Source organism: Rhineura floridana, chromosome 19, assembly GCF_030035675.1.
Source record: "Rhineura floridana isolate rRhiFlo1 chromosome 19, rRhiFlo1.hap2, whole genome shotgun sequence".
NCBI lineage: Eukaryota > Metazoa > Chordata > Lepidosauria > Squamata > Rhineuridae > Rhineura > Rhineura floridana.
In genome coordinates, this window is record NC_084498.1 from 15,770,792 (window position 1) to 15,797,088 (window position 26,297).

General features: G+C 45.0%; 1 protein-coding gene across 1 annotated transcript in view; it reads right to left on the bottom strand.

Moving 5' to 3' along the window:
* The window catches only part of GALNT9 (polypeptide N-acetylgalactosaminyltransferase 9), a 220,569-nt gene that overhangs the window by 77,428 nt on the left and 116,844 nt on the right, over window positions 1-26,297 (bottom strand). Inside the window, exon 6 of the mRNA XM_061602477.1 lies at window positions 14,569-14,686. Coding sequence (XP_061458461.1) covers window positions 14,569-14,686 — 118 coding nt within the window. The remainder of the gene's footprint in view (window positions 1-14,568; window positions 14,687-26,297) is intronic.

Here is a 26,297-nt window from a genome sequence, read left to right on the forward strand (position 1 = left end):
TCGTGAGAGAGAGAGCGTGAGAGAGAGAGCGTGAGAGAGAGAGCGTGAGAGAGAGAGCGTGAGAGAGTGTGAGAGAGTGTGAGAGAGTGTGTGTGTGTGTGTGTGTGAGAGAGAGAGAGAGAGAGAGAGAGAGAGACTCCCTCTCTCAGTGTGTGTGCATGTGTGTTTGGGGGTGCCTGGTGTGTGTGTGTTTGGGGGGGGGTTGGTGAGCAAAGCGAGCAGGAGGGCTCCCCCCCCCCAGTAATTAACAATAACATTTTAGGAAAAGTGATATAACATGGACAAAATTATGGTGCTTAACTCAGACCAAGTTCAATTGAATTTAAGAAAATATTAGTCTCTTTTTGGTTTGGTTTTTGACATAATACACCCTTGCCTGTTCTGTTCTCTTCCTACATTGATCTGCAGGTTTGTTTGTTTTTTTTAAAAAAAATCTGCATGAAAATTCACATTGAAAAGCTATTTAAATGCATATTTTAGGAACTAGGAAGCTGCCTTATACCGAGTCAGCCCACTGGTCCATCTAGCTCAGTATTGTCTGCACTGACTGACAGCAGTTCTCCAGGTTTCAGACAGGAATCTCTCCCAGTCCTACCTGGAGATGCCAGGGATTGAACCGGGGACCTTCTTCATGCCAAGCAGATGCTCTGCTGTTGAGCTATGGGCCTTCCGCTCATATGTATTTTCATACATAAATGCATTTTATTTAAATGTATGTATTATAGCAATCTGAAAAGCATCTGGACCAATTTCAACAGTTAGCAGAAAGCAGAAAGCAGATTTTAGCCAAATTGAACTTCTTGCTCTGGGTGGACCTGATCCGGGGCAATATGAAGCTGCTTCAGTAAGCAAATCCTGGATGAACCCAGATTGGCTCAGTTTGGGATCTGGGATTTGTCCAAAGCCAGTGCACAGCCCTAATTTGGGTATTTTGTTTTGAACCAGGTTTGCAACATTTGTATTGTAATACATTTTAAGGGAAATCCACATGAAGGTTCCTTTGCTTGTTATTTTCACCCTGCTTTAAGCTCAGCATGCATCATCTATCTCTGTGGCCTCTCCATGCACTCTCTTTTCATTAATCTCTTTCACACATCAAAGCATGACATTCGAGGAACACCTTGCATAAAGCTTTCCGTCCAAATGAAGCTGAGGTCAGGCAAATGGGACCCGGCGCGAGAAGCTGGTTCCTAACCTCAAATGTTTTCTCTCCCTCTCAACTGCTTTTGACACTTTCCCAGATGTTCCGGCAAATGCGCAGAACTGCTTTTGATGGCGACAGGGTGAGAAAGTAGGTCTGCAGAAGGGGGAATGGGACCGAACCATCAAAAGCAAACAAGAGATGGGAGGTTTGTTTTGTCTTTGTTTCATGAGCTACGGTATGGAAACCAGGGTATACAGCCAAAGCAACACTTGGGCAGCTGGACTGGAAAGTGGAGGAAAGGTGTGCAAGAAGAGGAGTTTCATCTTCCCAACAATTTATTAGAAGTGGAGACTGGTGGCTCCCATATCAGTGGGGTAGTAAATGTTTTGGGAATAGGTTTCAGCACACTGGACAGTTCCTTGAAAGTTCAGACTAAAACTCAGAGGAGATTTATTGCCCCACTGACATGGGAGCCACTACCCTCCATTGCTTATTAGGGGTACCACAAGAGAGGACCCCCCCAAATGCAGAGAAGGCCTATATTTGCTGGATCTTGGGTACAAATTCATGTTGGATAGACATGATAGCTAGCTTATATAGGGATGTCAGAGACTTCCAACAAAAGCAGAAAAGGGAGCAGAAATTGCATGCGTTTGCTTATTCACCCCATGTCCAAAATGGAAACCAAACCAGTGAATATGATCAGAATTTGCTGATGTTGTTGCTTTCAGTCTGCAAATGATATGTAAATTGATTGGACCTTTCCTCCTCATTTGCATTGTGCTTTATTTGCATTGAAATGATGGGAAGGAAGAACATAATGACCACGCAACCTAAGTCATTTACATGATTACATGACATGTTTCTGCCACAGCAGACAGTGAGATGAATAATGCGATTTCTGGTGAAAGGTGAACTGCAGCAGAATAGAACCAGTGCTGCATGCAGCGAATAGTAAGGCCGAAGGGAGAACAATGGCTTCTTACATGCTCACATGCTATATATTATCTCTGGCATCAGAAGGAATACCAGTTACTGCTGATCACAAGCATGTGCTCATGTCCTGTTTGTGGGCATCTGGTTGGCCACTGTGAGAACAGGAGGCTGGACTACCTTACAACAGGGGCAGCCAATGTGGTGATGTCCAGATGTTGCTGGAATCCAACTCCCATCATCCCTTGCCATTGGTTATGCTCGCTGATTCTGATGGGAGCTGCAGTCCAACAACATCTAGACGGCACCACAGTGGCTACCCTACAACTTCTCCCAGAAGCTGCACTACCTTATGAAATTTAAGGGGAAAATAATTTATGTATGCCAGGATGGGGGAAACCAGTGGCTCTCCAGGTGTCGCTGGACTACAACCCTCATCATTCCTAACCATTGGCCACGATGGAGCCCAACAATATCTGGCTTCTATTCCTGATGACTACTCTAAAGGTGAACAAAGGATACTCTTGGGAGGAGCATAGAAGGTACACAGTGAGGCTGCAAGAGGTTCCTAATGATTTAGGCAATTGGTTTTCCACACACACAGATTTGTGAGATTCAGAGATGCTTGCCATTCTCTGAACAGACTACCGCGTTGCACAGTGGTGGTTGGTGCTCATTGGGACTGGTAGGGCGGAAGGCAGGGAGCCCAACAGTAGGTGGAGCCAGAGCCAATGACAGGCAGAGCCAACTCATTCTAGTTTTGTCCCCATCTTCCTCCTGCCTGCTCAGTTGTACAAGAGGCAGCATTAAGACTAAGGAAGAGTGAAGCTGGCAGGCATTGTCACCCCCTGGAACAGTTGTAAATAGGAAGGCAGGCAGGTGGGTGGGGGCTGGCTGACAGCAGACTGAAGTTGGTGGGGCGGGCCCCCATTTGCCCTAATGGAGCAGCCTCCACCAGTGTTACAGTTCTCCAGCCTGCGGAAGAGCCAGATGGGTGGATTACTCATGCAGGTCAAGTGCCTGCATACTTGTTTTTTAGCAAACATGGAACTGACTTGTATGCTTTTAAAACATAATAGGAGACGGTGACCTTTCTTTTAAAGAGATGGGATTTGATCTGAGCGCCTGCTGAGGCTTTCAGAAGTTGCTACATTGCCAGTTAATGCAACAAAAGGGAGAGTTCAGAGTTTAAATTCAGCATAGGTAAACCGTGAGGCTATTATAAGTGACTGCAGTAGAAAAGGGACCCAATTTAAAAAAGCAGTGACTGTTCAAAGGAGCATGAAATCTCCTTATTCTAAGGCAGGAAAATCAAATCAAGTATAAAGCATAGTCAGCCATTTTTAAAAAAAGAGAGTAGCAAATCAGATGCAACCATAAAGGACAAAGTGCTTACCTTCAGGCGGCTGGTAGATGCATGGATGGCATCCAGTGGATGCTAGGATGGTTGGGCCATGATCAGGAGCAGCCCTATTCCCCATTGTCAGCTCTACACTGCACCAGCAGTGCCAGGGGGGGCTGGAAATTCCTGGGTCTTTGGCAGGGAAGGAAAGTCCTTAGCCAGCAGTCGGGTTGTAAATCTGCCAGGCCTATCCGAAGTGTACTTGCCGAGTCAGAAGTCCAGAAGCGAGGTCAGTGGAGGTCCGGGATCAATTGCCAAGGAGGTCAGTCAAAGAGATGCTGCAGGGAAACTAGGTCTACACAAAGCCACGCCTGACGTTGCAGTCAGCCACAAGCTGCAGCCAAGGTGTGCCTTATAAAGAGCAGGATGTACAGCAGGTGTGAGCCCTCAGCGTTTGGGCCTGAAGGAGACAGGCCTGCCTCTCTTCTGCCTGACCTTCTGCTGTCTACGTTCTGCAGGTGAGGGGGGAGTATCCTGTTCACTGGCTGTGTCTGGCTGCAGGGCCTCTGCTGTCCCTGGGGTGCTCTGCAGCCGAGGGGCAGAAGGAGCTGGATTCTCAGGAGGCTCCTCCGTGTCTCCTGCTGCTCCTGGGTCTGCTGCTGTTACTCCCGAGTCGTCCTCATCTGAGGAGTCCTCTGATGGGGCCATGACACCCATCTCCCCATAAGCTTAAACACAATTTGACATTGCAACATTGAGCTTTTCCTCCCCCTCCAATAGCAGTCAATGCAGTGGCCAAAACTCAGTGGCAGAGCATCTGCTTTGCACGCATAAGATCCCAGGTTCAATCCTGGACATTTCCAGGCAGGGCTGGAAAAGACCCCTGCCTGAAACCCTGGAGATCTGCTCGGAGCTCTGAAAAGTTACTTTGTAAAACGACAACTCCCATCAGCCCCAGCCAGCATGGCCACTGGATTGGGCTGATGGGAGTTGTAGTTCAAAAAAAAATCACTTTTCCAAGCTCCGGCATCTGCTGCCTGTCAGTGTTGACAATACTGAGCTAGATGCACCAATGGTCTGACTCAGTATAAGGCGATTTCCTATGTTCCTAAGTGAAGACTAGGCGGGGAACAACAGTGAAGACTGGGCAATGAAGTCTAGGCAGGGGATGGCTACTAGCCATGATGGCTATGCCTCCACAGTCGGAGGCAGCATTCCAGTTGCAGGAAAGTGCAGGAAGGGAGGGTGCTCTTGTGCTCAGGTCCTGCTTGTGAGGTTCCTGTAGGCATCCGGTTGGCCACCATGAGAACAGGATGCTGGACTAGATGTTATTATTTATTATTTATTTATTACATTCATATCCCACCTTCCTCCCAGTAGGAGCCCAGGGTGTCAATGCCATTGGGCTGATCCAGCAGGCTCTTCTTATGTTCTTAACAAAAATGTGGTTACACCAGACCATGGGGAGTGCTTCAGTGATACAGGAGAGAACATGTCATGAGGCTTCTACTTTTGGTGGCATCCGTAACTTGTATTTTTTTTGCTTCAAGGTAAAACCAAGCTGGAGTCAATAGCACTCCTTGTGAGGCTTTACATATAGGACAGTAAAGTACACAATGGACAAGAACTTCTACTTCAGCCAACCCATCAGGACATAGCAATCCATCCCTCCATTGCAACATTTCTGTGGTCCACACTAAACACAGTGCCATTTGCAGAGTTATCAGTTGTGTCAATGATTATTACAGAATTCTAATAAGGATCATAATAAGAATCCTAACAATAAGAGCTAGCAATTGTGTTAATGGTAATTTCAGCATTAATAGTAGCTGTAAACCTAATCAGGACTGACTTTCCCTCTCCTTCACTATTTGCATCAGGAGGAAAGCTCCCATTGGTACCTGCTATGTGCATCAGATGGAAAGCTCCCATTGGCACCCATGGGAGTTGTCTTCCAGATGGAAATAGCAATTGTGCAGCTCCTGATCTCTGTCAGGACTGAGTGTGGGGAGCACAAAAGGTTAAAGCTGCACTCATGTTTCCAGTCTGGATTGACACCACCCACCCACCCCGTGCCTGCCATTTACTCTCTAAAAAATAAGCAAACATTAACACAAGTAGCAGTTGTACAAACTGTGTCATGTCTAGTTTGGCCTTGCTGCTGTGTCCATCATTTGCAGAGGGAGATGGCAAAAGTCTTTCAATTTTTTAAAAACATTTCAAACCCAAAAGGCGCATATGTGCGTTCACACACACACACACACACACACACTCGCCGTGCCTTAATGCCATCCAATATTCTGAAGTCAGTATTGGTTTAGCTCTTTTTAAAATCTTGCCTTTAAAAGTAAAGAAAAGGACAAGGCCTTGCTATCTAGTGTGATATGCCAAGATTCTTTCGTAAAGTTTGGTCTGTCTCTTTATTTCCTTTCCACTGAAATAGCACAGCCTTTTCAATTGGAGCTAATTTTTGATCGCATCACCGAGAGATGGAGGAAAGAAATCCTCCTCCTTTAAAAAATAAATTGGAAAAAAGCAACGGGAGCCCACAGAAGCAGGGACCAGGGGTTGAAGGATAGGACAAAGGCAGCTAGGAGAGGAAGCTAAGGATGGCTCTTCTCTCTTCCTTCCGGCACAGTCCTTTTTTATAGCCACACTTCCATTTACCAGTGATAGGAAACCTGTGGGCCTCCAACCGTTGCTGATTGCTAGCTATAATGAGCCCCCAATATGCAGTAGGATAAACCCAGCCTTCCCTAACCTGGTGTCCTCCAGATGTTTTAGACTCCAACTCCCATCAACCCCAGCTTGCATGACCATTGGCTGGAGATGATGGGAGATGGAGTCCAATAGGAACTGGAGGACCACAGGTTCCCCATCCCTTCTCCAGGACATAAGTTGCTAAAGAACCACCTATGCCCGTATGTCCATGCATCGAGATCCTCACTATTGAATTGCCCTTAAAGCAGGGGTGGGGAACCTGTGGCCCGCTCTATTTTTATTTATTATTTATTATTTGATTTATATCCCGCCCTTCCTCCCAGCAGGAGCCCAGGGTGGCAATGTGGTAGACAATGAGTCTATTGGTTGGACTCCAACTACCATCAGCCCCTGCCAGCATGGCCAATGGTCAGGGATGATGGGAGCTGTTGTCTAGCAACATCTGGACTAACCCAGGTTTCCTACCCTTGATTTACTGCAGGAGTGGGGAGCCTGTGGTCCTCCTGATGTTGCTGCACTACAACTCCCATCATCCCTGACCATTGGCCATGCTGTCTGGGGCTGAGTTGGAATTCAACAACATCTGGAGGGCCACAGGTTCCCCAAGCATTAGAGATGTGGCTGGCACAGATAAGAGTCAGCTTCTTTTGAGTGGAGGACCTCAGGTTCCCCACGACGACCACACATATCCCCAACAGGCCCTTGATCCCTGGTCTTCCTTTTTTTTAAAAAAATGCAAATTTAACAATAAAAGGAAAGAAAAAAATGAATTAAACTAAAATAAAAGATACTGAAGGTACAAAAAAAATTAAAGAAAAAAATGAATACTGCTAATAATAATAAACTACTATGAGTTTCCATTACAAATATCGTGCCTATCAGGGCATGCATATAAATTAACATAAGCCCTGCAAGCTGGCCAAATCGATATCCGCTCGAAATGGATGTCTATATGAAATATGTTCAAATGTAGCCAGGGCAGCAAGGTCTTCAGTCCATTGCACATCTGATCCCTGGTCTTCCTGATGCACAGCCGTCTTTACTGTTTATTGACCCTCACAGGAGCGGATGTTTTCTTTCCTCCTTGGAGAGGAGCAGACAAATAGGAGAAGAAAACACCAGTTTGTTGCTCCTTGCAGCTGGCACACTCCAGCTGACAGAACGAGAGCTTTGCTGGGATGATTAACAGCTCCCTTGTAAAAAGATGGCTCATAAACACTTTCTATTAGGTCAAATCATAAAGTATGCTTTTAATGTTTATACGCTCCCTTTCCTAAATAATCAAGGGCATCTGCAGCTTCTGCTAATAAGGGGACTTACATAAGGCTTGTCAGGCACGCCAGTCCTTTAATGAGTCAGGGGAGTAAATAACCCACAGTCTGTTAGAGCTATTGATTTCCGTCCCCTTAACCCTCTGTAGCACTGTTTGCATTTGGACAGGCTCAGAACTGAAGGGCCTTGGCTCAGTGGTACAGCCAGAGCTTGGAAAAGTTACTTTTTTGAACTACAACTCCCATCAGCCCAATCCAGTGGCCATGCTGGCTGGGGCTGATGGGTGTTGTAGTTCAAAAAAGTAACCTTTCCAAGCTCTGGGTACAGCACATGCTTTGCATGCAGAAGGTCCCAGATTCACCCCCTGGCAACCATTGGAGGCTGGTCCATTCAGGCGAATGGGGCACTGCCCCAACAGCTGCCCACAGCCAGTCCCCACCTGCCTGTTTTCTTACTTAAAATCAGCTCAAGGTGTGGTCCTGGCTGTCAGGTTCCTCCTCCATAGACTCAGTTTTGTCCTTGTACGACTCAGCAGTGAGGATGGGGACAAAAGTAAGGGTTGCTTGTGCCTGCCATTGGCTCTGGCTCTGCCGGCTGTTGGGCTCTCTGACTTCTGCCCTACCAGTCCAAATGGACATTGGCCAACTACTCCTGGCATTCCCAGGAAGGGCAGGAAATGTCTGAAAAGCTGTACAGTTGCTGCCACTCAGTGTAGACCATACTGAGCTAGATGGACCAATGGTCTCCCAACGAAGCCACAAAAAGCAACTTCCAGATTCCTTGTGTGCAAATCCTATTGCAATCGTGAAAATGGAGAAAATGTGCATGTTTTTGCCTGCACTGGGGAGGGCAAGGTGCTAGGCAGTGCACTCATGTTCTACTCCCCTTGGGATCTTTTAGGGATGCGCACAGCAGAGCAGTTCCATTCTGTACATGTTGTGGGATTCCAACATCTGGCTTAATGGCACAGGAAGAGCCCTGCTGGATCAGACCAAACGCCCATCTAGCCAAGCATCCTGATCTTTCAGTGGCCAATCAGGAACTGAGTGCAACAGCACTCTCCCCACTTACAATTCCCAGCAACAGGAATTCAGAGATGTATTGCCTCTGACAGCGGAGGGACAACATAGCCAACATGGCTAGCAGCCATTGGTAGCCTTATCCTCCATGAGTTTGCCAAATTCGTTGATTCTACCCCAGTTTAAATTTCAGTTGGAAATCAAGATATAGGTGGTGAAATGCTGTACAGGTGCTGTGGCCTTAAACACAGATTTTAACTTTTTGAAACAAACAAGCAAACAATCCCACAATTGTGCAATTGTGATGCTTTCTCCATTGAAGTCAATAGGGAGATGGAAAGACCCTGTAGCCTGAAAATGCTCAGTGCAGCGCAGAAAGCAACTCATTGCTGAAAACTCTGGAGCAAGGAGGTCTTCAGTGATGGGTTGTTCTTCACCACCTACCAGGTGTTTTGGGGAATGCAGGCTCTCTGAATCTGCCTATTTATTCCAATAGTGCTGTTGGACCATTCACCATTTCACTTCACAAAATTAAAAGCAAATGGAGAAAGGGGGAAGTGAAAACAAACCCTTATTTCTAGATAGGTAGGTAGTTTAAACTTCTCCTGGAAAAATGCTGAAGAGCCTACTCCCAAACCCGACCCCAAAATGGATTCCACTCTGCAGAGTTCTGATCCAAAAACCGTGCTGAAAATACGGAACAGCAAAATCCGGGGTGCAGTCAAGTTGAGGCCGATTGTGTAACCATTCCTAGAAATGTTATTCTGCCCCTGTTGGCTTCTAAGCTTTCATCAGGTATTATGCAAGCATTTTTGCATTCAAACAGGTTAGAAATGTCCTTAAAGTTCAGGAAACTAAATTTTATGATGGCTAGAAACTTGCTTAAAATATGTGTTTCAAACCAACCCTTCGAGCCCTTGCACCCAGAAGGGATGGAAACTTTTAAAAAAATGTTCAGAAGCTGAAATTTCTTTTGGTATAGAGAAGACTTAGTCTGGAGGCAGCATCCTCAACAATAATGTGATTCTCCCAAGGAATTCAAGCAAAGGCCAGTTTCGGCTCTGCTATCAGAGATCTCTTAGGACAGGAGCAGGGATCCTTTGTGGATCCTTGAAATGTTGCTCCATCTCCCATTATCCCTGACCATTGGTCACACTGGCTGAGGCTGATGGGAGTTGGAGTTCAACACCTGGAAGGCAAAAGTTTCCCTGTCTTTGCTTTAAAATGAGATGCCTGGAGATTCAATTTCAGATCTTGTGTATGTGTTCTACTACTGAGCTATGGATTCTTATCTCCCCACCTGCAAACAGGGAAGGGCGAATCTGTCGGTTTGGGTTTCTCTTACTTTCTCAGTTTTCCAATCTTAAATTCAGTTCTCCACATTTCCAAATCAGCTGAGATTTTTATTTTTAAAAAGTTCTCATGGAAATTGATCAGCAATTTAGTTCAAATTTTCTCCTAATATACATATTGTTGCAAAGCAATTTCCCCCTCATATAATGCATTTCAGTGTTATTTTCACCAGTATACATGCATTTATATGCACACTTTCCCCTAGTACATGCATTTTTGTACACAATACTTGGCTGGAGAACTGCACTGCAAAATAAATTGCAGTACAGATTTCAACAGATAGCTGTGTTTTGGTCCGCATATTGTCTTCGAAAGCACAAATTAAGTAAATTCACCTTTAACTGTGCACTAAACTGATCATCTCCCTCGTCCCTACATGAAAACCACATAACCTCCTGATGGATGGGCTGACAATTTAGGAGTCTTAAAGGTAAAGGTGTCCCTGCACTTATAGTGTGAGTCGTTTCCGACTCTTAGGGTGACGCCTTGTGACGTTTACTAGGCAGACCGTATATATGGGGTGGGGTTGCCCGTTCCTTCCCCAGCCTTTCTTTACCCCCCAGTGTATGCCGGGTACTCATTTTACCGACCATGGATGGATGGAAGGCTGAGTGGACCTCGACCCCTTTTACCGGAGATTCAACTTCCTCCTTTTGTTGGAATCGAACTCCGGCCGTGAGCAGAGATTTGGCTGCGTTACCGCCGCTTACCACTCTGCGCCACGGAGGATCCTTTAGGAGTCTTAGACAGTGAAAAAATCTATTAATGAGATATCTAGGATGGCGGTGGTGACAGAGGAGGCATTTGTAATAAATGATATCATTTAAAAAGGATTAGGAGGGTCACCAGGCAATATTCTAATCAGATCAGTCTCATTAATCGGATGGGGATCTCTGATTCCGGCTGATTAAAATTGTTTCAATGAAATAAAATTGTTTCAATGTTTATCTGACATAACAAACCTTAGCAGAAGGCTTCTGGCGCAAGCTGCTTTCTTTTTAGCAGGAACAGAATGTTAATTTGTAAAGGCGCTTTCAAGGATTATTAGCCATTTACTAGGAATTTTTAGCTCCTATGGGCTTTCTCGTTCTCCCCCCGCCCGCCCCCTGTTCTTTTAATGCTGAACCATTATTGTCAAGCTCCTGAGAAATGCATCCTCCAGATTAAAAAAGAAAGAAATGGGCTGCAGTCTTTTCAGGGTTTTTCTCCTGGTGGCTATGGAAGAAAGGGGGTGCAGGATGACTGGGTCCTATCACTGCACCTGCTCCAGACCGGTGTAGCAATTGGGTCAAGATCATTCCTGTAGCTGTTGCTTGACAGCAGTGAGCAGGCATAGAAGAATCTGTCTATTTTGGTCTTCTCTATTTCTCTTTTCTCTCTCCCCAATCTTAAGTTCACTTCACATTTCTTTGCATTTTTGAAAAAAAATTCTCATGAAAATTCTTCAGCCTCTTAGTGCAAATTTCTCCTAATAGACACATGCTTGTATGCGATTTTGACTAATGTACATGGTTTTGCAAGCAATCTCCAAGTGCAGTGCATTTTTGTATGCTGTTTCCAATAACAGCTTCATCTTATGCACATTTCCTCTCCAATATATGCACTTTTGTAAACATTGCTTGGTTGGAGAATTGCATTGCAAAATTTGGCTAAGTGCAAATTTCCGAGGGTGGCTGTGTTTTGGCTCTCATCATTTCGGAAAGGGCGAATGTGATAATTCAGCTTTAAATGTGAACTGAATCAAATTTCTCCCCCATCCCTAGCAGTGAGACTGGCTCAGGATCCAGTGGATACAGGCTCCCCACTCTAGCTATAATGAATCAATGCTTGACATGTAAGGCTTTTGATCCCAGTTCGGTGTCAGGGGTTGGCATTGTCACGCACTTGCCAAGCCCCTTGGGGTCCAACTGTTAATCTCTAAAGCAGGGTTGGGGAACCTTTGGCCCTCCAGATGTTGCTGGACTACAACTCCCATCATCTTCAAAATTGGCCATGTTGGCTGAGGCTGATGGGAGTTGGAGTCCAACAACATCTGGAGGGCCAAACGCTCTCCAGCCCTGCTCTAGAGCCTCCTAGCCCCTTTTACTTCTCCCTCTTGAGAGGGTCTAGGAGAATCAGACACTACACTCTGGAAAGTGGTACTGACTTGTCTGAGAGAAAGCGAATCAGACTAATGAGAACCAGTGGCAAGGGGCCAGGCAGGGGGCCCTCCACAGAGTGCCTCTTACCCAAGCACCCCCCCAAATCCTGGAACTGCCAGTGCCCAGTTCAAGCCCACCTGCCGCCCAACCCCAAGTACCAACATTTAACATATCCCTTTAATGCAAAGCCCCCTAGTTGTTCAAAAGTGCTGACCACTAATGCATCATCCCGTTACCTCCAAGGAGACATGTAGCAGCAGCTCTGGGGAAAAAAAAAACTCACGGCAAGCAATCTTGAATATGCTAAGCCTGTTCTATGCCGGGGATCTTGATGAAAGCTGACAGGCACCAAATTTAGCTGCTCCGACTGTCTGGCAGCAATTTCAGAGTCAGACATATTCAGCCATTTCCCCTGCTGTTTCTATGGCATTGCTAACCCTCAGAACCAGTCCCTCCGGAACAGCCCTCTGCTCAGAGTCCAGTTTTCAGCACAACAGTGTCTTCCAGAGCTTCAGGGCTTGTTTTTGCATGTGCATGCATTATGCTTCACCCTTTGGCTGCTGCGCCAAGCTCCTACTGTCGTGCATACCTCTAAGCAGCCGCTAGAAGTAATTCTCTGCATACAGGTAGGAACAGGGGAATAACTATAGCATTCTGCTCATAGCTCAGAGGTCCACAATATGTTCATCCACCGGCATAAATGCCTGCAAAGCATCATTTGCGAGCAAGCCCAGGGAGACTTGCGACATCACTGAAGCAACATTTCTTCCCCACCTTCACCTGAGCCGATCATTAAACACAGCAATCCTGCAGTTCAGATCCAGGTCTCCTTTGCAGCCTTGCTCATGTTCCACTTGCCATCTTAACAATTGGCATTTGTTTGCGCCTTCTCCTTCCTTCGAGACCAGGGGCTCCCTCTTCTAGCAATGGCTATTGCCTAGAGGAAGGGGCCGGGTTTGAGACCCCCAGCACCTCACAATAGGGCTCAATTTCTCAGGCTCACATCTCCCAGCTTTCCATAAAGACAAGCAGGTGGAGTCACAAGTGAAACTGCGCACACATGTGCACACAGAGCATCCCATTCATTTCAGCTGCGTGGAGTGGAGCCTGCACATTTCCACATTAAGGAAGAAGCTGTCAGAGTAGTCCTCTTGGAGGTCTTCAGGATTCTCAGAGCCCCAGGTTGTCTCTTCCTGTCAGAGACACCTAATGGGACTTTTATCACTTGGGCTTAGGAGCCTTATGCTATCTTATTGTCCATAATGTGGTGCTCCCTGCTTCAGACTCTATAGTTTTCTGCAGGTTCCCTTCCCTTATTCTTGCACTCCTTCCTCTGTCTTCCCTGGCTCACCACTGGACTGAACAACCCAGACCTGGTTTCCTTATCTGTCCTTGAAACGTCTTCCTTCATTGGAATCTGTCTATTTTATGCCCCGTTTTCTCCATTTCACTTTCCTTTCTCTGTAGTATGTTCTTGTATTGTAAGGACATCCATTCGCGCCGTCAGTTTCTAGAGCCCCGGGACCTCTCTCTGTTGCTGCCATGTCCTGCTGTTTATACAGATGCTGGGAGTATCAGGGGAATCCTCTAGGCTTGCTGTCATCCCATCGTGTCAGTTCTGACCCACCCAGATCTCCAGTCCAGTTGGGCCAAAAGAGAAATTACGTGGAAGGCAGTGACTGCCTCTGTAACTTACCAACAATATCTGTCATGAGGTTCTTGGGTAGAACTCTCTCTCTCTGTCTCTCTGTCTCTCTGTCTCTCTCTCTCTCTGTGTGTGTGTGTGTGTGTGTGTGTGTGTGTGTCTGGGCAAAGGTTCCTGGAACTCAGAATGACTCCACCGACACAGGCTAGCCATTGAACTCCCCTTGACCCGGAAGAACGATAAAGGACCCATGTTCTGACTAGGACATTGCCTGGACAACAGAAGCATCCACTGGCTTTTGACTGCTGGGTTGTGTGCTCATCTTACGATTCCTGACTCCCAATTCTTGCTCAGTGACTTCCTATTACCCACCTTTGACAGTAGCATACAAATCAATCTTAATTGTCCTTTTAGGCTCATGATGTCTCAGTCTGGCACTGATTTGTTACATCTCCCCCCTGCCTTTCCTTCCAAAGATCTCAGGATAGCACACTATGACTTGTCCCACTCTATCCACAGAACGTCCCTGCAAAGTAGGCGAGTCTTAGTGGTAGCGACTTGTCCAGGTGAGTTGTACAGGCAAGCTAGAAATGGAATCCACTGGAAATCCAACACTCTGTTAACCACTCTGATGCCTTACGGTCTGTTCCTAAGCATGTTTACTCCCAACTAAACCATTCCGACTTCAGAGCCATTCCTTCCTAGGAACTGTGCTTGGGATTGCCACAGTAAGGAAACTGAACAGTTATAGATAAGCAGGCTCAAATCATGAGTTAACACAGAAGGGCCTGTTGTAAGCGAGACTAAGAGCTGTATCCAACTAAGTCCCATTCAGAGTAGACCCATTGAAATTAATGGACCCAAGTGAGTTATGTCCATTATTTTCAAAGGATCTACTCTTAGGACTAACATAGGATACACTCATTCAACAAAGAGCCTTATCTCGTCAGATCTTACCTCATCCAAAGTCCCCCAAAAGTCAATAAAGTGCCACTCACCCTCATACCAAGTTCAATGTTTTCTCCCCCGTAAACTTCCATTCCAGGGTCAAGCAGGCCGATTTCACCAAAGTACTCTCTGTCTACCACAAACGAACAGCCAATCATGGCTGGTGTCCTGTTGATGGATGGGGGGACAAAAAAGAAAAGGAAGGACAAAGGGTTCAAACAATGCACTTTTGAAATGAAAGAAAAGAGGCATATTGACACAAACCAATGACACACCACATGATGTTAAAATGGAGTTCATCCATTCATTGATTCGTAAAGTTAGAGGGTATCATCAGTCAGGATGGGCAAACCTGTCAATTTCAGTTTCTAATTTTTTCCAACCTTAAGTTCAGTTCTCCACATCTTGCAATTTATTTTAGAGTCCTCATGAAAATTCAGCAGCATTTTAATGCACATTTGTCCTAATATAGACACGTTTTGGGTGCAATCTTGCTCAATATACACAGGGCTGGCACCAGAGGGCAGTCAGGTTGGGCCCTGGCTGAAGGCCCTTGCTGCCCAGAGAGGCTCCTGGAGGGCCCCTCCTTTGGGTGGGAGGGTGGTGCTCCTGTTACGTAATCTGTGGCAGCATTGGGTCCTGCAACCGTGGATTGTGGAAAGCCACGGATTGTGGAAAGGAAGCTCCCAGGCACCTCCCCAATATAGACAGTGTGGGCTTCGATAAGCCCGCACACAAGCCCTACCTACCTCTCCCATCATTGTGAATGCTGGGTGTGCTGAGCGTGCATGCCTATCATCCAAGACGGTGGTGGGGGGCTTCCCTAAGGGGCTGATGCAGACACCACCATCTTGCTTGATGCCAGGCATGCATGCTATGCGCACACATCATTGGCACATCACGAGAGGTAGGTGGGATGCCGCCTGGATGGGCAGGTGTTGGGCTACAGCGCCATGGCCCTGGAGTAGGCTGGTGCCCAAGGGCCCAGCCATGCCTGCTGCCGGCCCTGAATATACAAGTGCAAATTGGGTAGGCTTGCTTTGAAACACGAAATGAATTGAATTTCTCTGCCATCCCTAACCACAAGTATATCTTCTCCAAGAGGCAGGACCTCCGAACACCTCCCTCCTGCATCAGCCAGGCCAGAAGCCAGAAATGTTAGCTTGTGAGGAGAGGATGAATATGAGAAGCAGGGAATCATCTTAAGTCAATGTGGGACAGCAAAAGCCTAACTATAGTTCTGAAAGGGCCATAGCTTGGTGGTAGAGCATCTGCTTTGCGTGCAGAAGGTCCCAGTTTCAATCCCTCGAGTCCCCAGGTAGGGCTGGGGAAGACTCCCTGCTTGAAATCTTGCAGAGCCACTGCCAGTCAGTGCAAACAAGACTGAGCTAGATGGACCGATGGACCGACTCAGTATGAGGCAGATTCTTCTATTCCTCTGTTCATGCTTAAAAGTGTCAACAGTGCAGTCCCTTCCATGTCCCCTGAGAAATAAGTCCAATTTATTTCAGTGAGGCTTACTCCCAGGTAAGTGGGTTTTATTGGATCCTGACAGCAACTTTGATGGCTATAGCATCTCCACCAAAATACAGACCACTGGGCTACAGCTGGGGAGAGACCATAGCCGAGTGGAAGAGGACATGCTTTGCATGCGGAAGGTCCTGGGATCAATCCACAATATTCTTAGTAAAATAAAAAAAGAACAAGCAGATAGCTGGTTATAGGGGAGACTATGTTCCCCAGACTAGGTATGGGTGAGAATTTCGATTCAGATCACATTTCAAGCCAGATTTATCAAATCCGCACTTTCCGAAACAGTATGAGAACGGCAACACGGCCATCCTTCGAAATTCACACTTATTGGAATTTTGAGATGTTGTTCGCCAACCCCACAGTGTGCACAAAGATGCATATATTGGGGAAAGGTGGGCACAAAGTGAATATATGAGTGAAAATGACATTCAAAAAAGACATTATACGATGACTTGCAAAAATGTGTACACTAGTCAAAACTGCCCACAAAAGTGTTTTTATTAGGAGAGGTTCGCCTTAAAATGCAAGAGAAATTTCATGTGCATTTTTTAAAAAGTTGCAAATTGCTGCAGAAATGTGGAGATTGGAAAAAGGAGACATTGGGAGAACCAAAAGAGACAGATCTTTCCATCCCTGCCCCAGACCCAGGCTGTGTCTCAGTTTCCATATTGTTTCAGAGTCGCCTTTGCAAACAGAATCAAATTTCTCCCCTCTTCCTAATCTGAAAACAGAGTTTCCAAAGGAGAACCACAAAGAGCCAACACAGCCCTTATAAACAGACAGCCTTGGTCCAAAAACACTAAGAGTTTTAGGACACAGTTACCCCCATTATTCACCCAATGATTCAATTCATTCTTTACATTAGATGCCAGTTGTAAAACTAACGAAATTTTAATACTGCCTTAAAAAGGAGGGAAGGAAGAAAGGAAGGGGTAGCTTTCTTACCAGGGAAGCAATATTTCGCTAACATGCAACATACATTCTAATCAATTTGTCAGGTGTTTGATAAAAAAATATCACACAGAGAGCTACTAAATCGAACCAGAGACTCTCCCGCCAAGTCTATTGTGGCTTGTAATGACTTTAAAAAAATATTACGGAGCAAAGTGCTAAAATAAACTTCAGTGCACACAAAAGGAAGCTACAGTCTGGTTTTCTGGCTCATCTTGTGTTTATATCTGACACTGTGTATTGCTTGGCGTCTGTTTAAAAGATGAGCAAGAAAAATACAACCCTAATACCCAGAGGTCAGGCTGCAATCCAGCACGTGACTGCCCAACTCCACTGGGTTCAATGGGAGTTGCTCCCAGGTGAACATGTACTAGATTGCATCCTTAGTCTCACTGAGTTCATTGGGGGTTACTTCCAGGTAAGCCTTTTTAGGATTGCTGTCTAAGGCTCCACGCCAGGGGTAGGAAGCTTGTGGCCCTCCAGATGTTGTTGGATTATATCTCCTTTCGTCCCTGACCACTGGCCATGCTGGCTGGGGCTGATGAGAGTCAGTCCAACAACATCTGGAGGGCTACGGGTTCACTCTCCTGCTCAAAGCCATTCTTTTAAATTGGCTATCGTTTTGTCAGCCTCTGCTTCCTTGTTCTTCCGATTTCACTGGGACTTAAACACAACATGCACTTGACTGAGAATGTCATTCTGCAAATTGAGATTTTTTGGGGTAATGATGATGATGATAATAAGAATAATATTTTTTTCCCATCAACATATGTGGAATCTTGCAGAGTTAGGGCCAAACTAGATGCGCTGTTAAATGTGAGAATGCATCTCATAAGCCTAGAATCACAGAATCATAGAATAGTAGAGCTGGAAGGGATCTTATAAGACCATCGAGCCCAATCCCCTGCTCAATGCAGGAATCCAAAGTAAAGCATACCCAACAGGTGGCTGTCCAGCTGCCTCTTGAAGGCCTCCAGGGTTGGAGAGCCCACCACCTCCCTAAGTCATTGGTTCCATTGTCGTACCGCTCTAACAGTTAGGAAGTTTTTCCTGATGTTCAGTCCAAATCTGGCTTCCTGTAATTTGAGCCCATTCTTCCATGTCCTGCACTCTGGGATGATCAAGAAGAGATCCTGGCCGTCCTTGTGTGACAACCTTTCAAGTACTTGAAGAGTGCTATCCTATCTCCCCTCAGTCTTCTCTTCTCAAGGCTAAACATGCCCAGTTCTTTCAGTCTCTCCTCATGGGGCTTTGTTTCCAGTCTCCTGATCATCCTTGTTGCCCTCCTCTGAACCCATTCCAGTTTGTATGCATCCTTTTTAAAGTGTGGCATCTAGAATTGGACGCAGTACTCAAAATGAGGCCTAACCAGTGCTGAATAGAGGGGAACCAATACTTCACGTGATTTGGAAACGATACTTCTGTTTAATGCAGCCTAAAATAGCACTTGCCTTTTCTGCAGCCACATCACGCTGTTGGCTCATATTCAGCTTATGAGTCACAACAATCCCAAAATCCTTCTCACATGTAGTATTGCTGAGCCACGTATCCCCCATCTTATGTGTGTATTTGGTTTCTTTTTCCTAGGTGCAGAACTTTGCACTTATTCCTGTTAAATTTCATTCTGTTATTTTCAGCCCAATGCTCCAGCCCATCAAGATCACTTTGATATTTGTTTCTGTCTTCCAGGGCATTAGCTATCCCTTCTAATTTTGTATCAATTGCAAATTTGATAAGCATTCCTTGCACCTCCTCATCTAAGATATTAATAAAAATGTTGAAGAGCCCTGGGCCCAGGACTGAGCTCTGCTGTACCCTGCTTGTTACCTCCCCCTAGTTTGAGAAGGAACCATTGATAAGCACTCTTTGAGTACGATTCTGTAGCCAAGTGTGGATCCACCAGATAGTTGTTCCATCCAGCCCACATTCAGTTATTTTGCTAATCAGATTATCTTGGGGCACTTTGTCAAAAGCGTTGCTGAAGTCAAGATATATTATGCCCACAGCATTCCCACAGTCTACCAGGGAGGTTTCCCGATCAAAAAACAAGATAAGATTAGTCTGGCAGGATTTGTTCTTGATAAATCCATGTTGGCTCCTAGTAATCACTGCATTGTTTTCAAGGAACTTACAGACTGACTGCTTTATAATTTGCTCCAGAATTTCCCTAGGGATTGATGTCAGGCTGACTGCTCTGTAGTTCCTCGGCTCCTCCTTTTTGCCCTTTTTGAAGATTGGTACAACATTAGCTTTCCTCCAATCATCCGGCACTTCACCAGTCCTCCACAATTTCACAAAGATAATAGACAGTGGTTCTGAGAGTTCTTCAGTCAGTTCCTTCAATACTCTAGGATGCAGTTTATTGGGCCCTGCAGATTAGTTATTCATTCATTCACTATTTGTCTATCCATCTCAAACTGAAATCCTGCCCCTTCAAACTTCACATTTCCCAGGAGGATCATAGACCATCTTTTGGGAGAAGACTGAGCCAAAGTAGGTATTGAGCACTTCTGCCTCTTTTTTTTTGTTATCTGTTATCATTTTGCCATCCTCACTGAGTAGCTGTGCCACCATTTCTTTCCTCTGGGCTCATTCACATGGAGCTAAACTTTGTAGTAAAGACACAGCTTTTGCCATTGTGATAGATTTGCAAGGTTCACACTTTCTACCTTCCAATCAGCTGTTTTCCATTCACACTAGTTAGCGTTCCTCTGGGAAGCAATGGTGTCGCTCCTCCGTGGTCTTGCCCCCAATTTTACATGTTTACTCCCTCCGGAGTGTTGATATTGCTAATGGAGAAGGGGGAGGTGTTTTTTTTGTCAGTTTCATTGTTTATTGTCAATTGCTCGCCACTCCTGGCTTGGGGAGAGTGTGGGGGTGCAATTGACAAGAAATTGATTAGAGGGGGAAGTGAGTAAAAGGCAAAGGCATCGACTACAGCAGTCGGATGAAAAGAATTGGGATCGTCTCTCCCCCTTTCTCCATGGCGCCTTGTCACACTTTCCCCCATTTGCCTTGAAAAAACAAATGCTTTCCTGTTTGGCAGATTCAGCAGATAATTGCCAATCATTCACCCCTCCTTTTTTCAAGGAGCGAGGGAAGGAACTTAATGGGGGGGGGCAGGGACACAGCGAGTTGGAAGTGGCTGGTTAAGCCACCAGAAACAAAATGGAATTTATGGAGAGTTTAGTGGGTGGAGAAAGGGGAGTTTCTGAAAGTGATGATCCACCCGCCCAGCAAAAAGATCAGAGCAAAGCGTCTACATGGAGGGAAGCAGCGAAGCAGAGACAGTTTTTCCTTCACTTTTTGCATTAGCAGCAGATTGGGTTAATATGGATTTAAAGGGAAAAAACTTCAGCTTGCCTACAACGTCATGTGAACCATGCAAATTAAATGGGGATGCAAGTAGCACCAATCTCACAGTAAGTCACCAGGTGAACTAGTCTTTTACTATGAATGTACCTGAAGAAAGCTTTTTTTGTTGCTTTGGCATCTCTCGCTTACCTCAGCTCATTCTCAGCTTTAGCCTTCCTGACTCCATCCTTGCAATTCCATGCTACTTGTCTGTACTCTTCCTTTGTGGTCTGACCTTTCTTCCACTTACTGTATGTGTCCTTTTTCCTTTTCAGGTCATCTCTAAGCTTTTTGTGAAGCCACATTGGCTTTTTCTGCTGTCTCCCCCCCGTTTTCCTTGATGGAATTGTTTGCCATTTTGCCTTTAGAATTTCCTCTTTTAGAAACTCCCACCCATATTGGACTCCTTTTCTTGTTAGGGTCACTTGCCACAGAACCTTAGTTACCATTGTTCTGAGTTTATTAAAATCAGCGTTCCTGAAGTCCAGGGTACACGTATGGCTACTCTCAGCTTTTGCTTCCTTTAAAATCAAGAATTCTAGTATAGCGTGGTCACTTTCCCCCAGAGTTCCTGTAACTGCCACTTCATACACCAAATCATCTTTGTTGGTTAGACTCAAGTCAAGGATAGCTGATCCTCTAGTTGTTGCCTCTGCTTTCTGTAGGAGAAAATTATCTCCAGCACAAGCCAGGCATTTCTCAGAGGGGCCATGTTTGGCAGAATTGGTCTTCCAACAGATATCAGGGTAATTGAAGTCCCCCATTACTACATCATGCCTCCTCGAAAATTGGTAATTTGCTTTGCAAAAGCTTCATCTTCATCTTCTCCTTGATCGGGCAGTTGGTAGTAGACTCCAACCATCATGTTCCTTTTATTCCTTGCCCCATTAATTTTAATCCAGATACTCACGGTGGAGCTACAAAGCTCATCCACCTGCATTTCTGTTCAGGGATATATATTTTTAACATACAGTGCGACTCAGCTTCCCTTTCTATTCCTTCTGTGCTTTTTGAACAGGTCAAATCCTTCAACTGCTGTGTTCCACTCGTGGGAGTCATCCCACCAAGTTTCAGTTATACCTATCAAGTCATATTTGCTCTCCTGTATTAAGAGTTCAAGTTCATCCTGTTTGTTTCCCATACTCTGGGCATTAATATACAGACATCAAAGACCATGTGATTTATGGCCTGGCTTCCTTCCTACATTTTTATGAAGACTATTACTGGGCCTCATTAGAGCCGTTCCCTCAGTTCCTTTGACTGTGCACAAGCCTTTGTAAGTTGTTTCTGCCAAGTTTACGTCTCCCCTAGGGATCCTTCCATCCCTAGTATGAATTAGGTAGCTTCTCATTAAAATGCAAACAAAATTGTGCTTCTGCCCTCATCCATACCCATTTCCCTTCTTTTTCCAGTTATGCTATTCATCTCCCATGCAGCAGAATGTTAAGGACACCAAGGACAGATATCTGACAACTAGGGATGGAAAGATCTGTCAATTTTGGTTCTCCCACTTTCTCATTTTCCCAATATTAAATTCAGTTCTCCCCATTTCTACATCAATTTGTATTTCAAAAAAAGTCCTCATGAAAATTCTCCAACATTTTAGTGCGAATTTCTCCTAATAAACACATTTTTGTAAGCAGTTTTAACAAATGTACACATTTTTGCAAGCCACTTCTCATGACTGAATGTATTTTTGCATGTTATGTTTACTCATATATTCATTTTATGCACACTTTCCTCTCATATATGCATTTTTGTAAATATAGTTTAGTTGGCAAACTGCATCACAAAATTCTAATAAATGCAAATTTCTAAGGATGGCTGCGTATTGGTTCTCATACTGATTCAAAAAGTGCGAATTTGATACATTCTGCTTAAAATGTGAACTGTACCAAAATTCTCACCCATCCCTACCAACAACACACATCACTATTGCATATGAACACGTTGAGCCCATTGAAAGGAACTATTATGAGGAAAACTACCCGGGGTTCTTAAAAAGGGTCCATGACATTTTGCCAAGGCATGGCTGTTATTACGTATCCATCATGGATTTTGCTCCCCCTCTCCTGTGACAATGTGACGGCCTCTTTCGCTCTCTCACCACACCTGTTTCCAATCTGTGGGCTGTTTTGCACATTAACCATTTCCCAGCACAAATGGGAACAGGGGCCATTGGTGGTAACTGCATGATCACTGCTGTGTTCTGCAAAATGGATATCTAAAAAGGGGAAATGCAGTGCTATCAGCACCCGACTGAAACAGGAGCAAAATATGCCAACATAAAAAGAAACCCAAGAAAAGAAGACAGTGCTAATAGGTTCCAATTTTCCAATGAACTCACTGGGTGCCCAGAAAGTCCTGCACCGATGCTTGTCTTTTCCTCTTCATTGGAAATTAAATTTCCTTGAAAGGAGTCTGTTCTCCATTTGGTTGGAATTTCCCTTCAAATTCTACTTCAAACCAGCATACCTCATCCCTGCAACTGTCCTTTATTTCTAGGAGCTGAGAAGATATTTTCTGTCAAATGTCAGGCTTTAGGGAATAATGTATACATGCAGTGACGACAACATCCTGCATTAATGTATAAGAGAAACTGGTGAAGTATATAACTGCAATGCAGCCTGAGCATTTTTTCAGTTTTTTAAACAAGCACGTTCCTTACCCACAAAGTTGTATTATAATAGCAATAATAAAGAATATAATGAAAAGTCTGAAAAATTGAAAAATTAACTTATTTTGATCTTGCAAATATCCCTTTAAAAGCATATATAAAGTTTTGCATGCTTTTAAAACATGCATAAAGACATGCCTAGTGGCTGCCTTATATCAGACCAACTTTTTTGTTCATCTAATCCCATAGCGTCTACTCAGACTGGCAGTGGCTCTCCAGATCCTAGGCAGAGGTCTTCCCCATCACCTCTTACCTCAGCTGCAGGGAACATTCGGTCCTCCCTGCATTGCTGAACTACAACTCCCATCATTGGGTGCCAGTGTGGTGTAGTGGTGAGAGTGACAGGCTAGGATCTGGGAGGCCAGAGTTCAAATCCCCACTCAGCCATGAAGGCTTGCCTTGGGCCGGTCACTATTTCTCAGCCTAATTTACTTCACAGGGTTGTTGTGAGGATAAACTGGAGAGAGGGAGAAAGCTTGTATGCCACCTTAAGCTCCAGGGAGAAAAGGCAGGGTATTTATTTATTTAGATTTATATCCCTCCTCTTAGTAGGAGCCCAGGGTGGCGCACTCAAAACAATCTAAAACATAATAAAAACAGACTTTTAAAAATATATTAAAACAAAATGTTCTTAAAACATATTAAAACAAAATGTTCTTAAAACATATTAAAACAAAATGTTCTTAAAACATATTAAAACAAAATGTTCTTAAAACATATTAAAACAAAATGTTCTTAAAACATATTAAAACAAAATGTTCTTAAAACATATTAAAACAAAATGTTCTTAAAACATATTAAAACAAAATGTTCTTAAAACATATTAAAACAAAATGTTCTTAAAACATATTAAAACAAAACATTTTTAAAAACATTTTTAAAAATATAAAAATAAACTAATAATAATAATAATTTATAAAGAGGGTCAGATATTATTATTTATCAAAAGGATCAGATAAGTCAAGTGTGGAAAACCTTTGGCCCTCCAGATGTGGCTGAACTGCCACTTAATTCATCCTTGGTCATTGGCCATGCTTGCTGGGCCAGCCCCGTGCCTATCTTGTCTGATCCTGTTCAGCTGCAGTCACCAGGAGATAGAGCCTACAACCTTCCGCACACCAAACAAGTGCTCCCCCATTGTGCTACATTCCTTCCCCTACCATTCCTTAAACAGTCCAGCCATTTCTTCGCCACCCCGAACTCTAAGGCAGCCCAACAAGCTGGCATGAGATGAAGGAAATCATGTCCGAGTTGGCCCTGGTGAGTTGAGAGTGTGAAGTGGGAAATGCCTCTCTACTCAGCCAAAATCAATCAAGCAGAATCTATTTTGTTTCCAATCATTCTTTCCTATCAGGCAAGCAGTTGAGAGGGAGAAGCACGGCCAGAGAGAGAGGCAGGGGAAAGAGGAAAGGAGCTAATGAATGCTGGCCAAACTGTGTTCTGATAATCGGATGGGCCGGCCTAGGGGCGCCGAGCGATATTAAGAGCAGCAGCAGGGGCCGCCTAACCCTGGAGCAGTGAAACGGCTTTTGTTTGGCAGGGCTGGAGCTTTTGAAGTGCTGCACGGCAAAATCAATATTGTTGTACCGAGGGGGTGGGGGAAGCCACTCTGCCGTCGATTTGCGTAAATTGCTTTAAGATGTTCTTCAGTGAGCTCAGCTTGAAATCCTTGGTGGCGGAGCGGGCGGTGGGGATATCGTTGTCAAAGTCAGCAAGGACGAAAGTGATGAGCTGGAGTTGCCCTCGGGTGATCGGCGACCTTGCATCGTCCCCCAGCGGTGGAGAGAATCTGGAGCCCCCCCTCTCCCCTCCCCTTTTGGCATCACAAATGTATATTTATTTATGTTAGCGGTGCAGAGACGGTAACCCTCCAAATGTCATTGGACTCCAACTAGGCATGGACAAATGTGTCCATTTTGGTCTCTCATTTTTCCGGTTTAAGTGCAGCTCTCCATATTTCTGCACCAGTTTGCATTTAAAAAAAAAAGTCCCATGGAAATTGACCAGCATTTTAGTGTGCATTTCTCCCAGTGTAGACATTTTTGTATGCAATTTTGCCTGATACACACATTTTTATGGTTGGCGATTGCTTGTGGCCGAGTAAGGTTGTCTTCCAAGATAATTTGGTTGGAAGACGCCTGTGCGTGAATTTGTTTTCTGTGGGAAGATGGGCACACGACGATCAACACACAGTCTTGACAGAAAAAAACTTTGATCCAATAGCATGGATACCACAACGATTGGAAGTCTTTTATCTGCTGCAGCCTTCATCTGCCTTCACAGCCGTTGTAACATACACATTGTTATCCTCCGCCTGTTCTGCTGTTGAGGACATTCTTGGATCGCTCTTTGCCTGGTTCCTCTCCCTCGACCTTACCGCCATGGGTGACCCTGCTGGGAGTACATGACTCCCGATGGCATCGCTCACAGGGTTCATTGGAACACGCAAGCCCACTCACCACTACAAGTATGCATTTATACTTTACTTTACCCTAGTACATACATTTTTGTACAGATTTCTTGGCTGGAGAACGGCACACCAAAATGAGGAGAAATCCAGATTTTGAGGGAGGTCTTTGTTTCGGTTCATGTATTGTTTTGGAAAGTCCAAATTAGTTAATTTCAGTGTGGTGTAGTGGTTAGTGCAACACTCGAATAGTGCATGACCTGGGAGACCAGGGTTCGAATCCCCACACAGCCATGAAGCTCACTGGGTGACCTTGGGCCAGTCACTGCCTCTCAGCCTCAGAGGAAGGCAATAGGTAAACCCCCTCTGAATACCGCTTACCATGAAAACCCTGTTCATAGGGTCGCCATTAAGTCAGGATTGACTTGAAGGCAATCCATTTCCATTTCACCTTTAAATGCAAATACAATCAAATATCTTTACATCCCTATTGGTCATTCAGCAGGGGCATATGCTGGTCATATCCTCTCTGGTATTTCCAGGCACCCCTCCTGATGGTTCAGCTTCTTTCTTTCTTGTTGACTCAATCTCCAATGCTTTGCTTGTGGGGATACAAGGGGAAGAATGAAGGTGATGTTCACATCCACATCATCCGTTTTGAAATGGAAATGGACTGCCTTCAAGTCGATCCCAAGTTACGGCAACCCTATGCATAGGGATTTCATGGTAAGCGGTATTCAGAGGGGGTTTACCATTGCCTCCCTCTAGTCCTCCCCAGCTGGCCAGGGCCTGCTCAGCTTGCCACAGCTGCACAACCCAGCCCCTTCCTTGCCCGCAACTGCCAGCTGGGGGGCAAC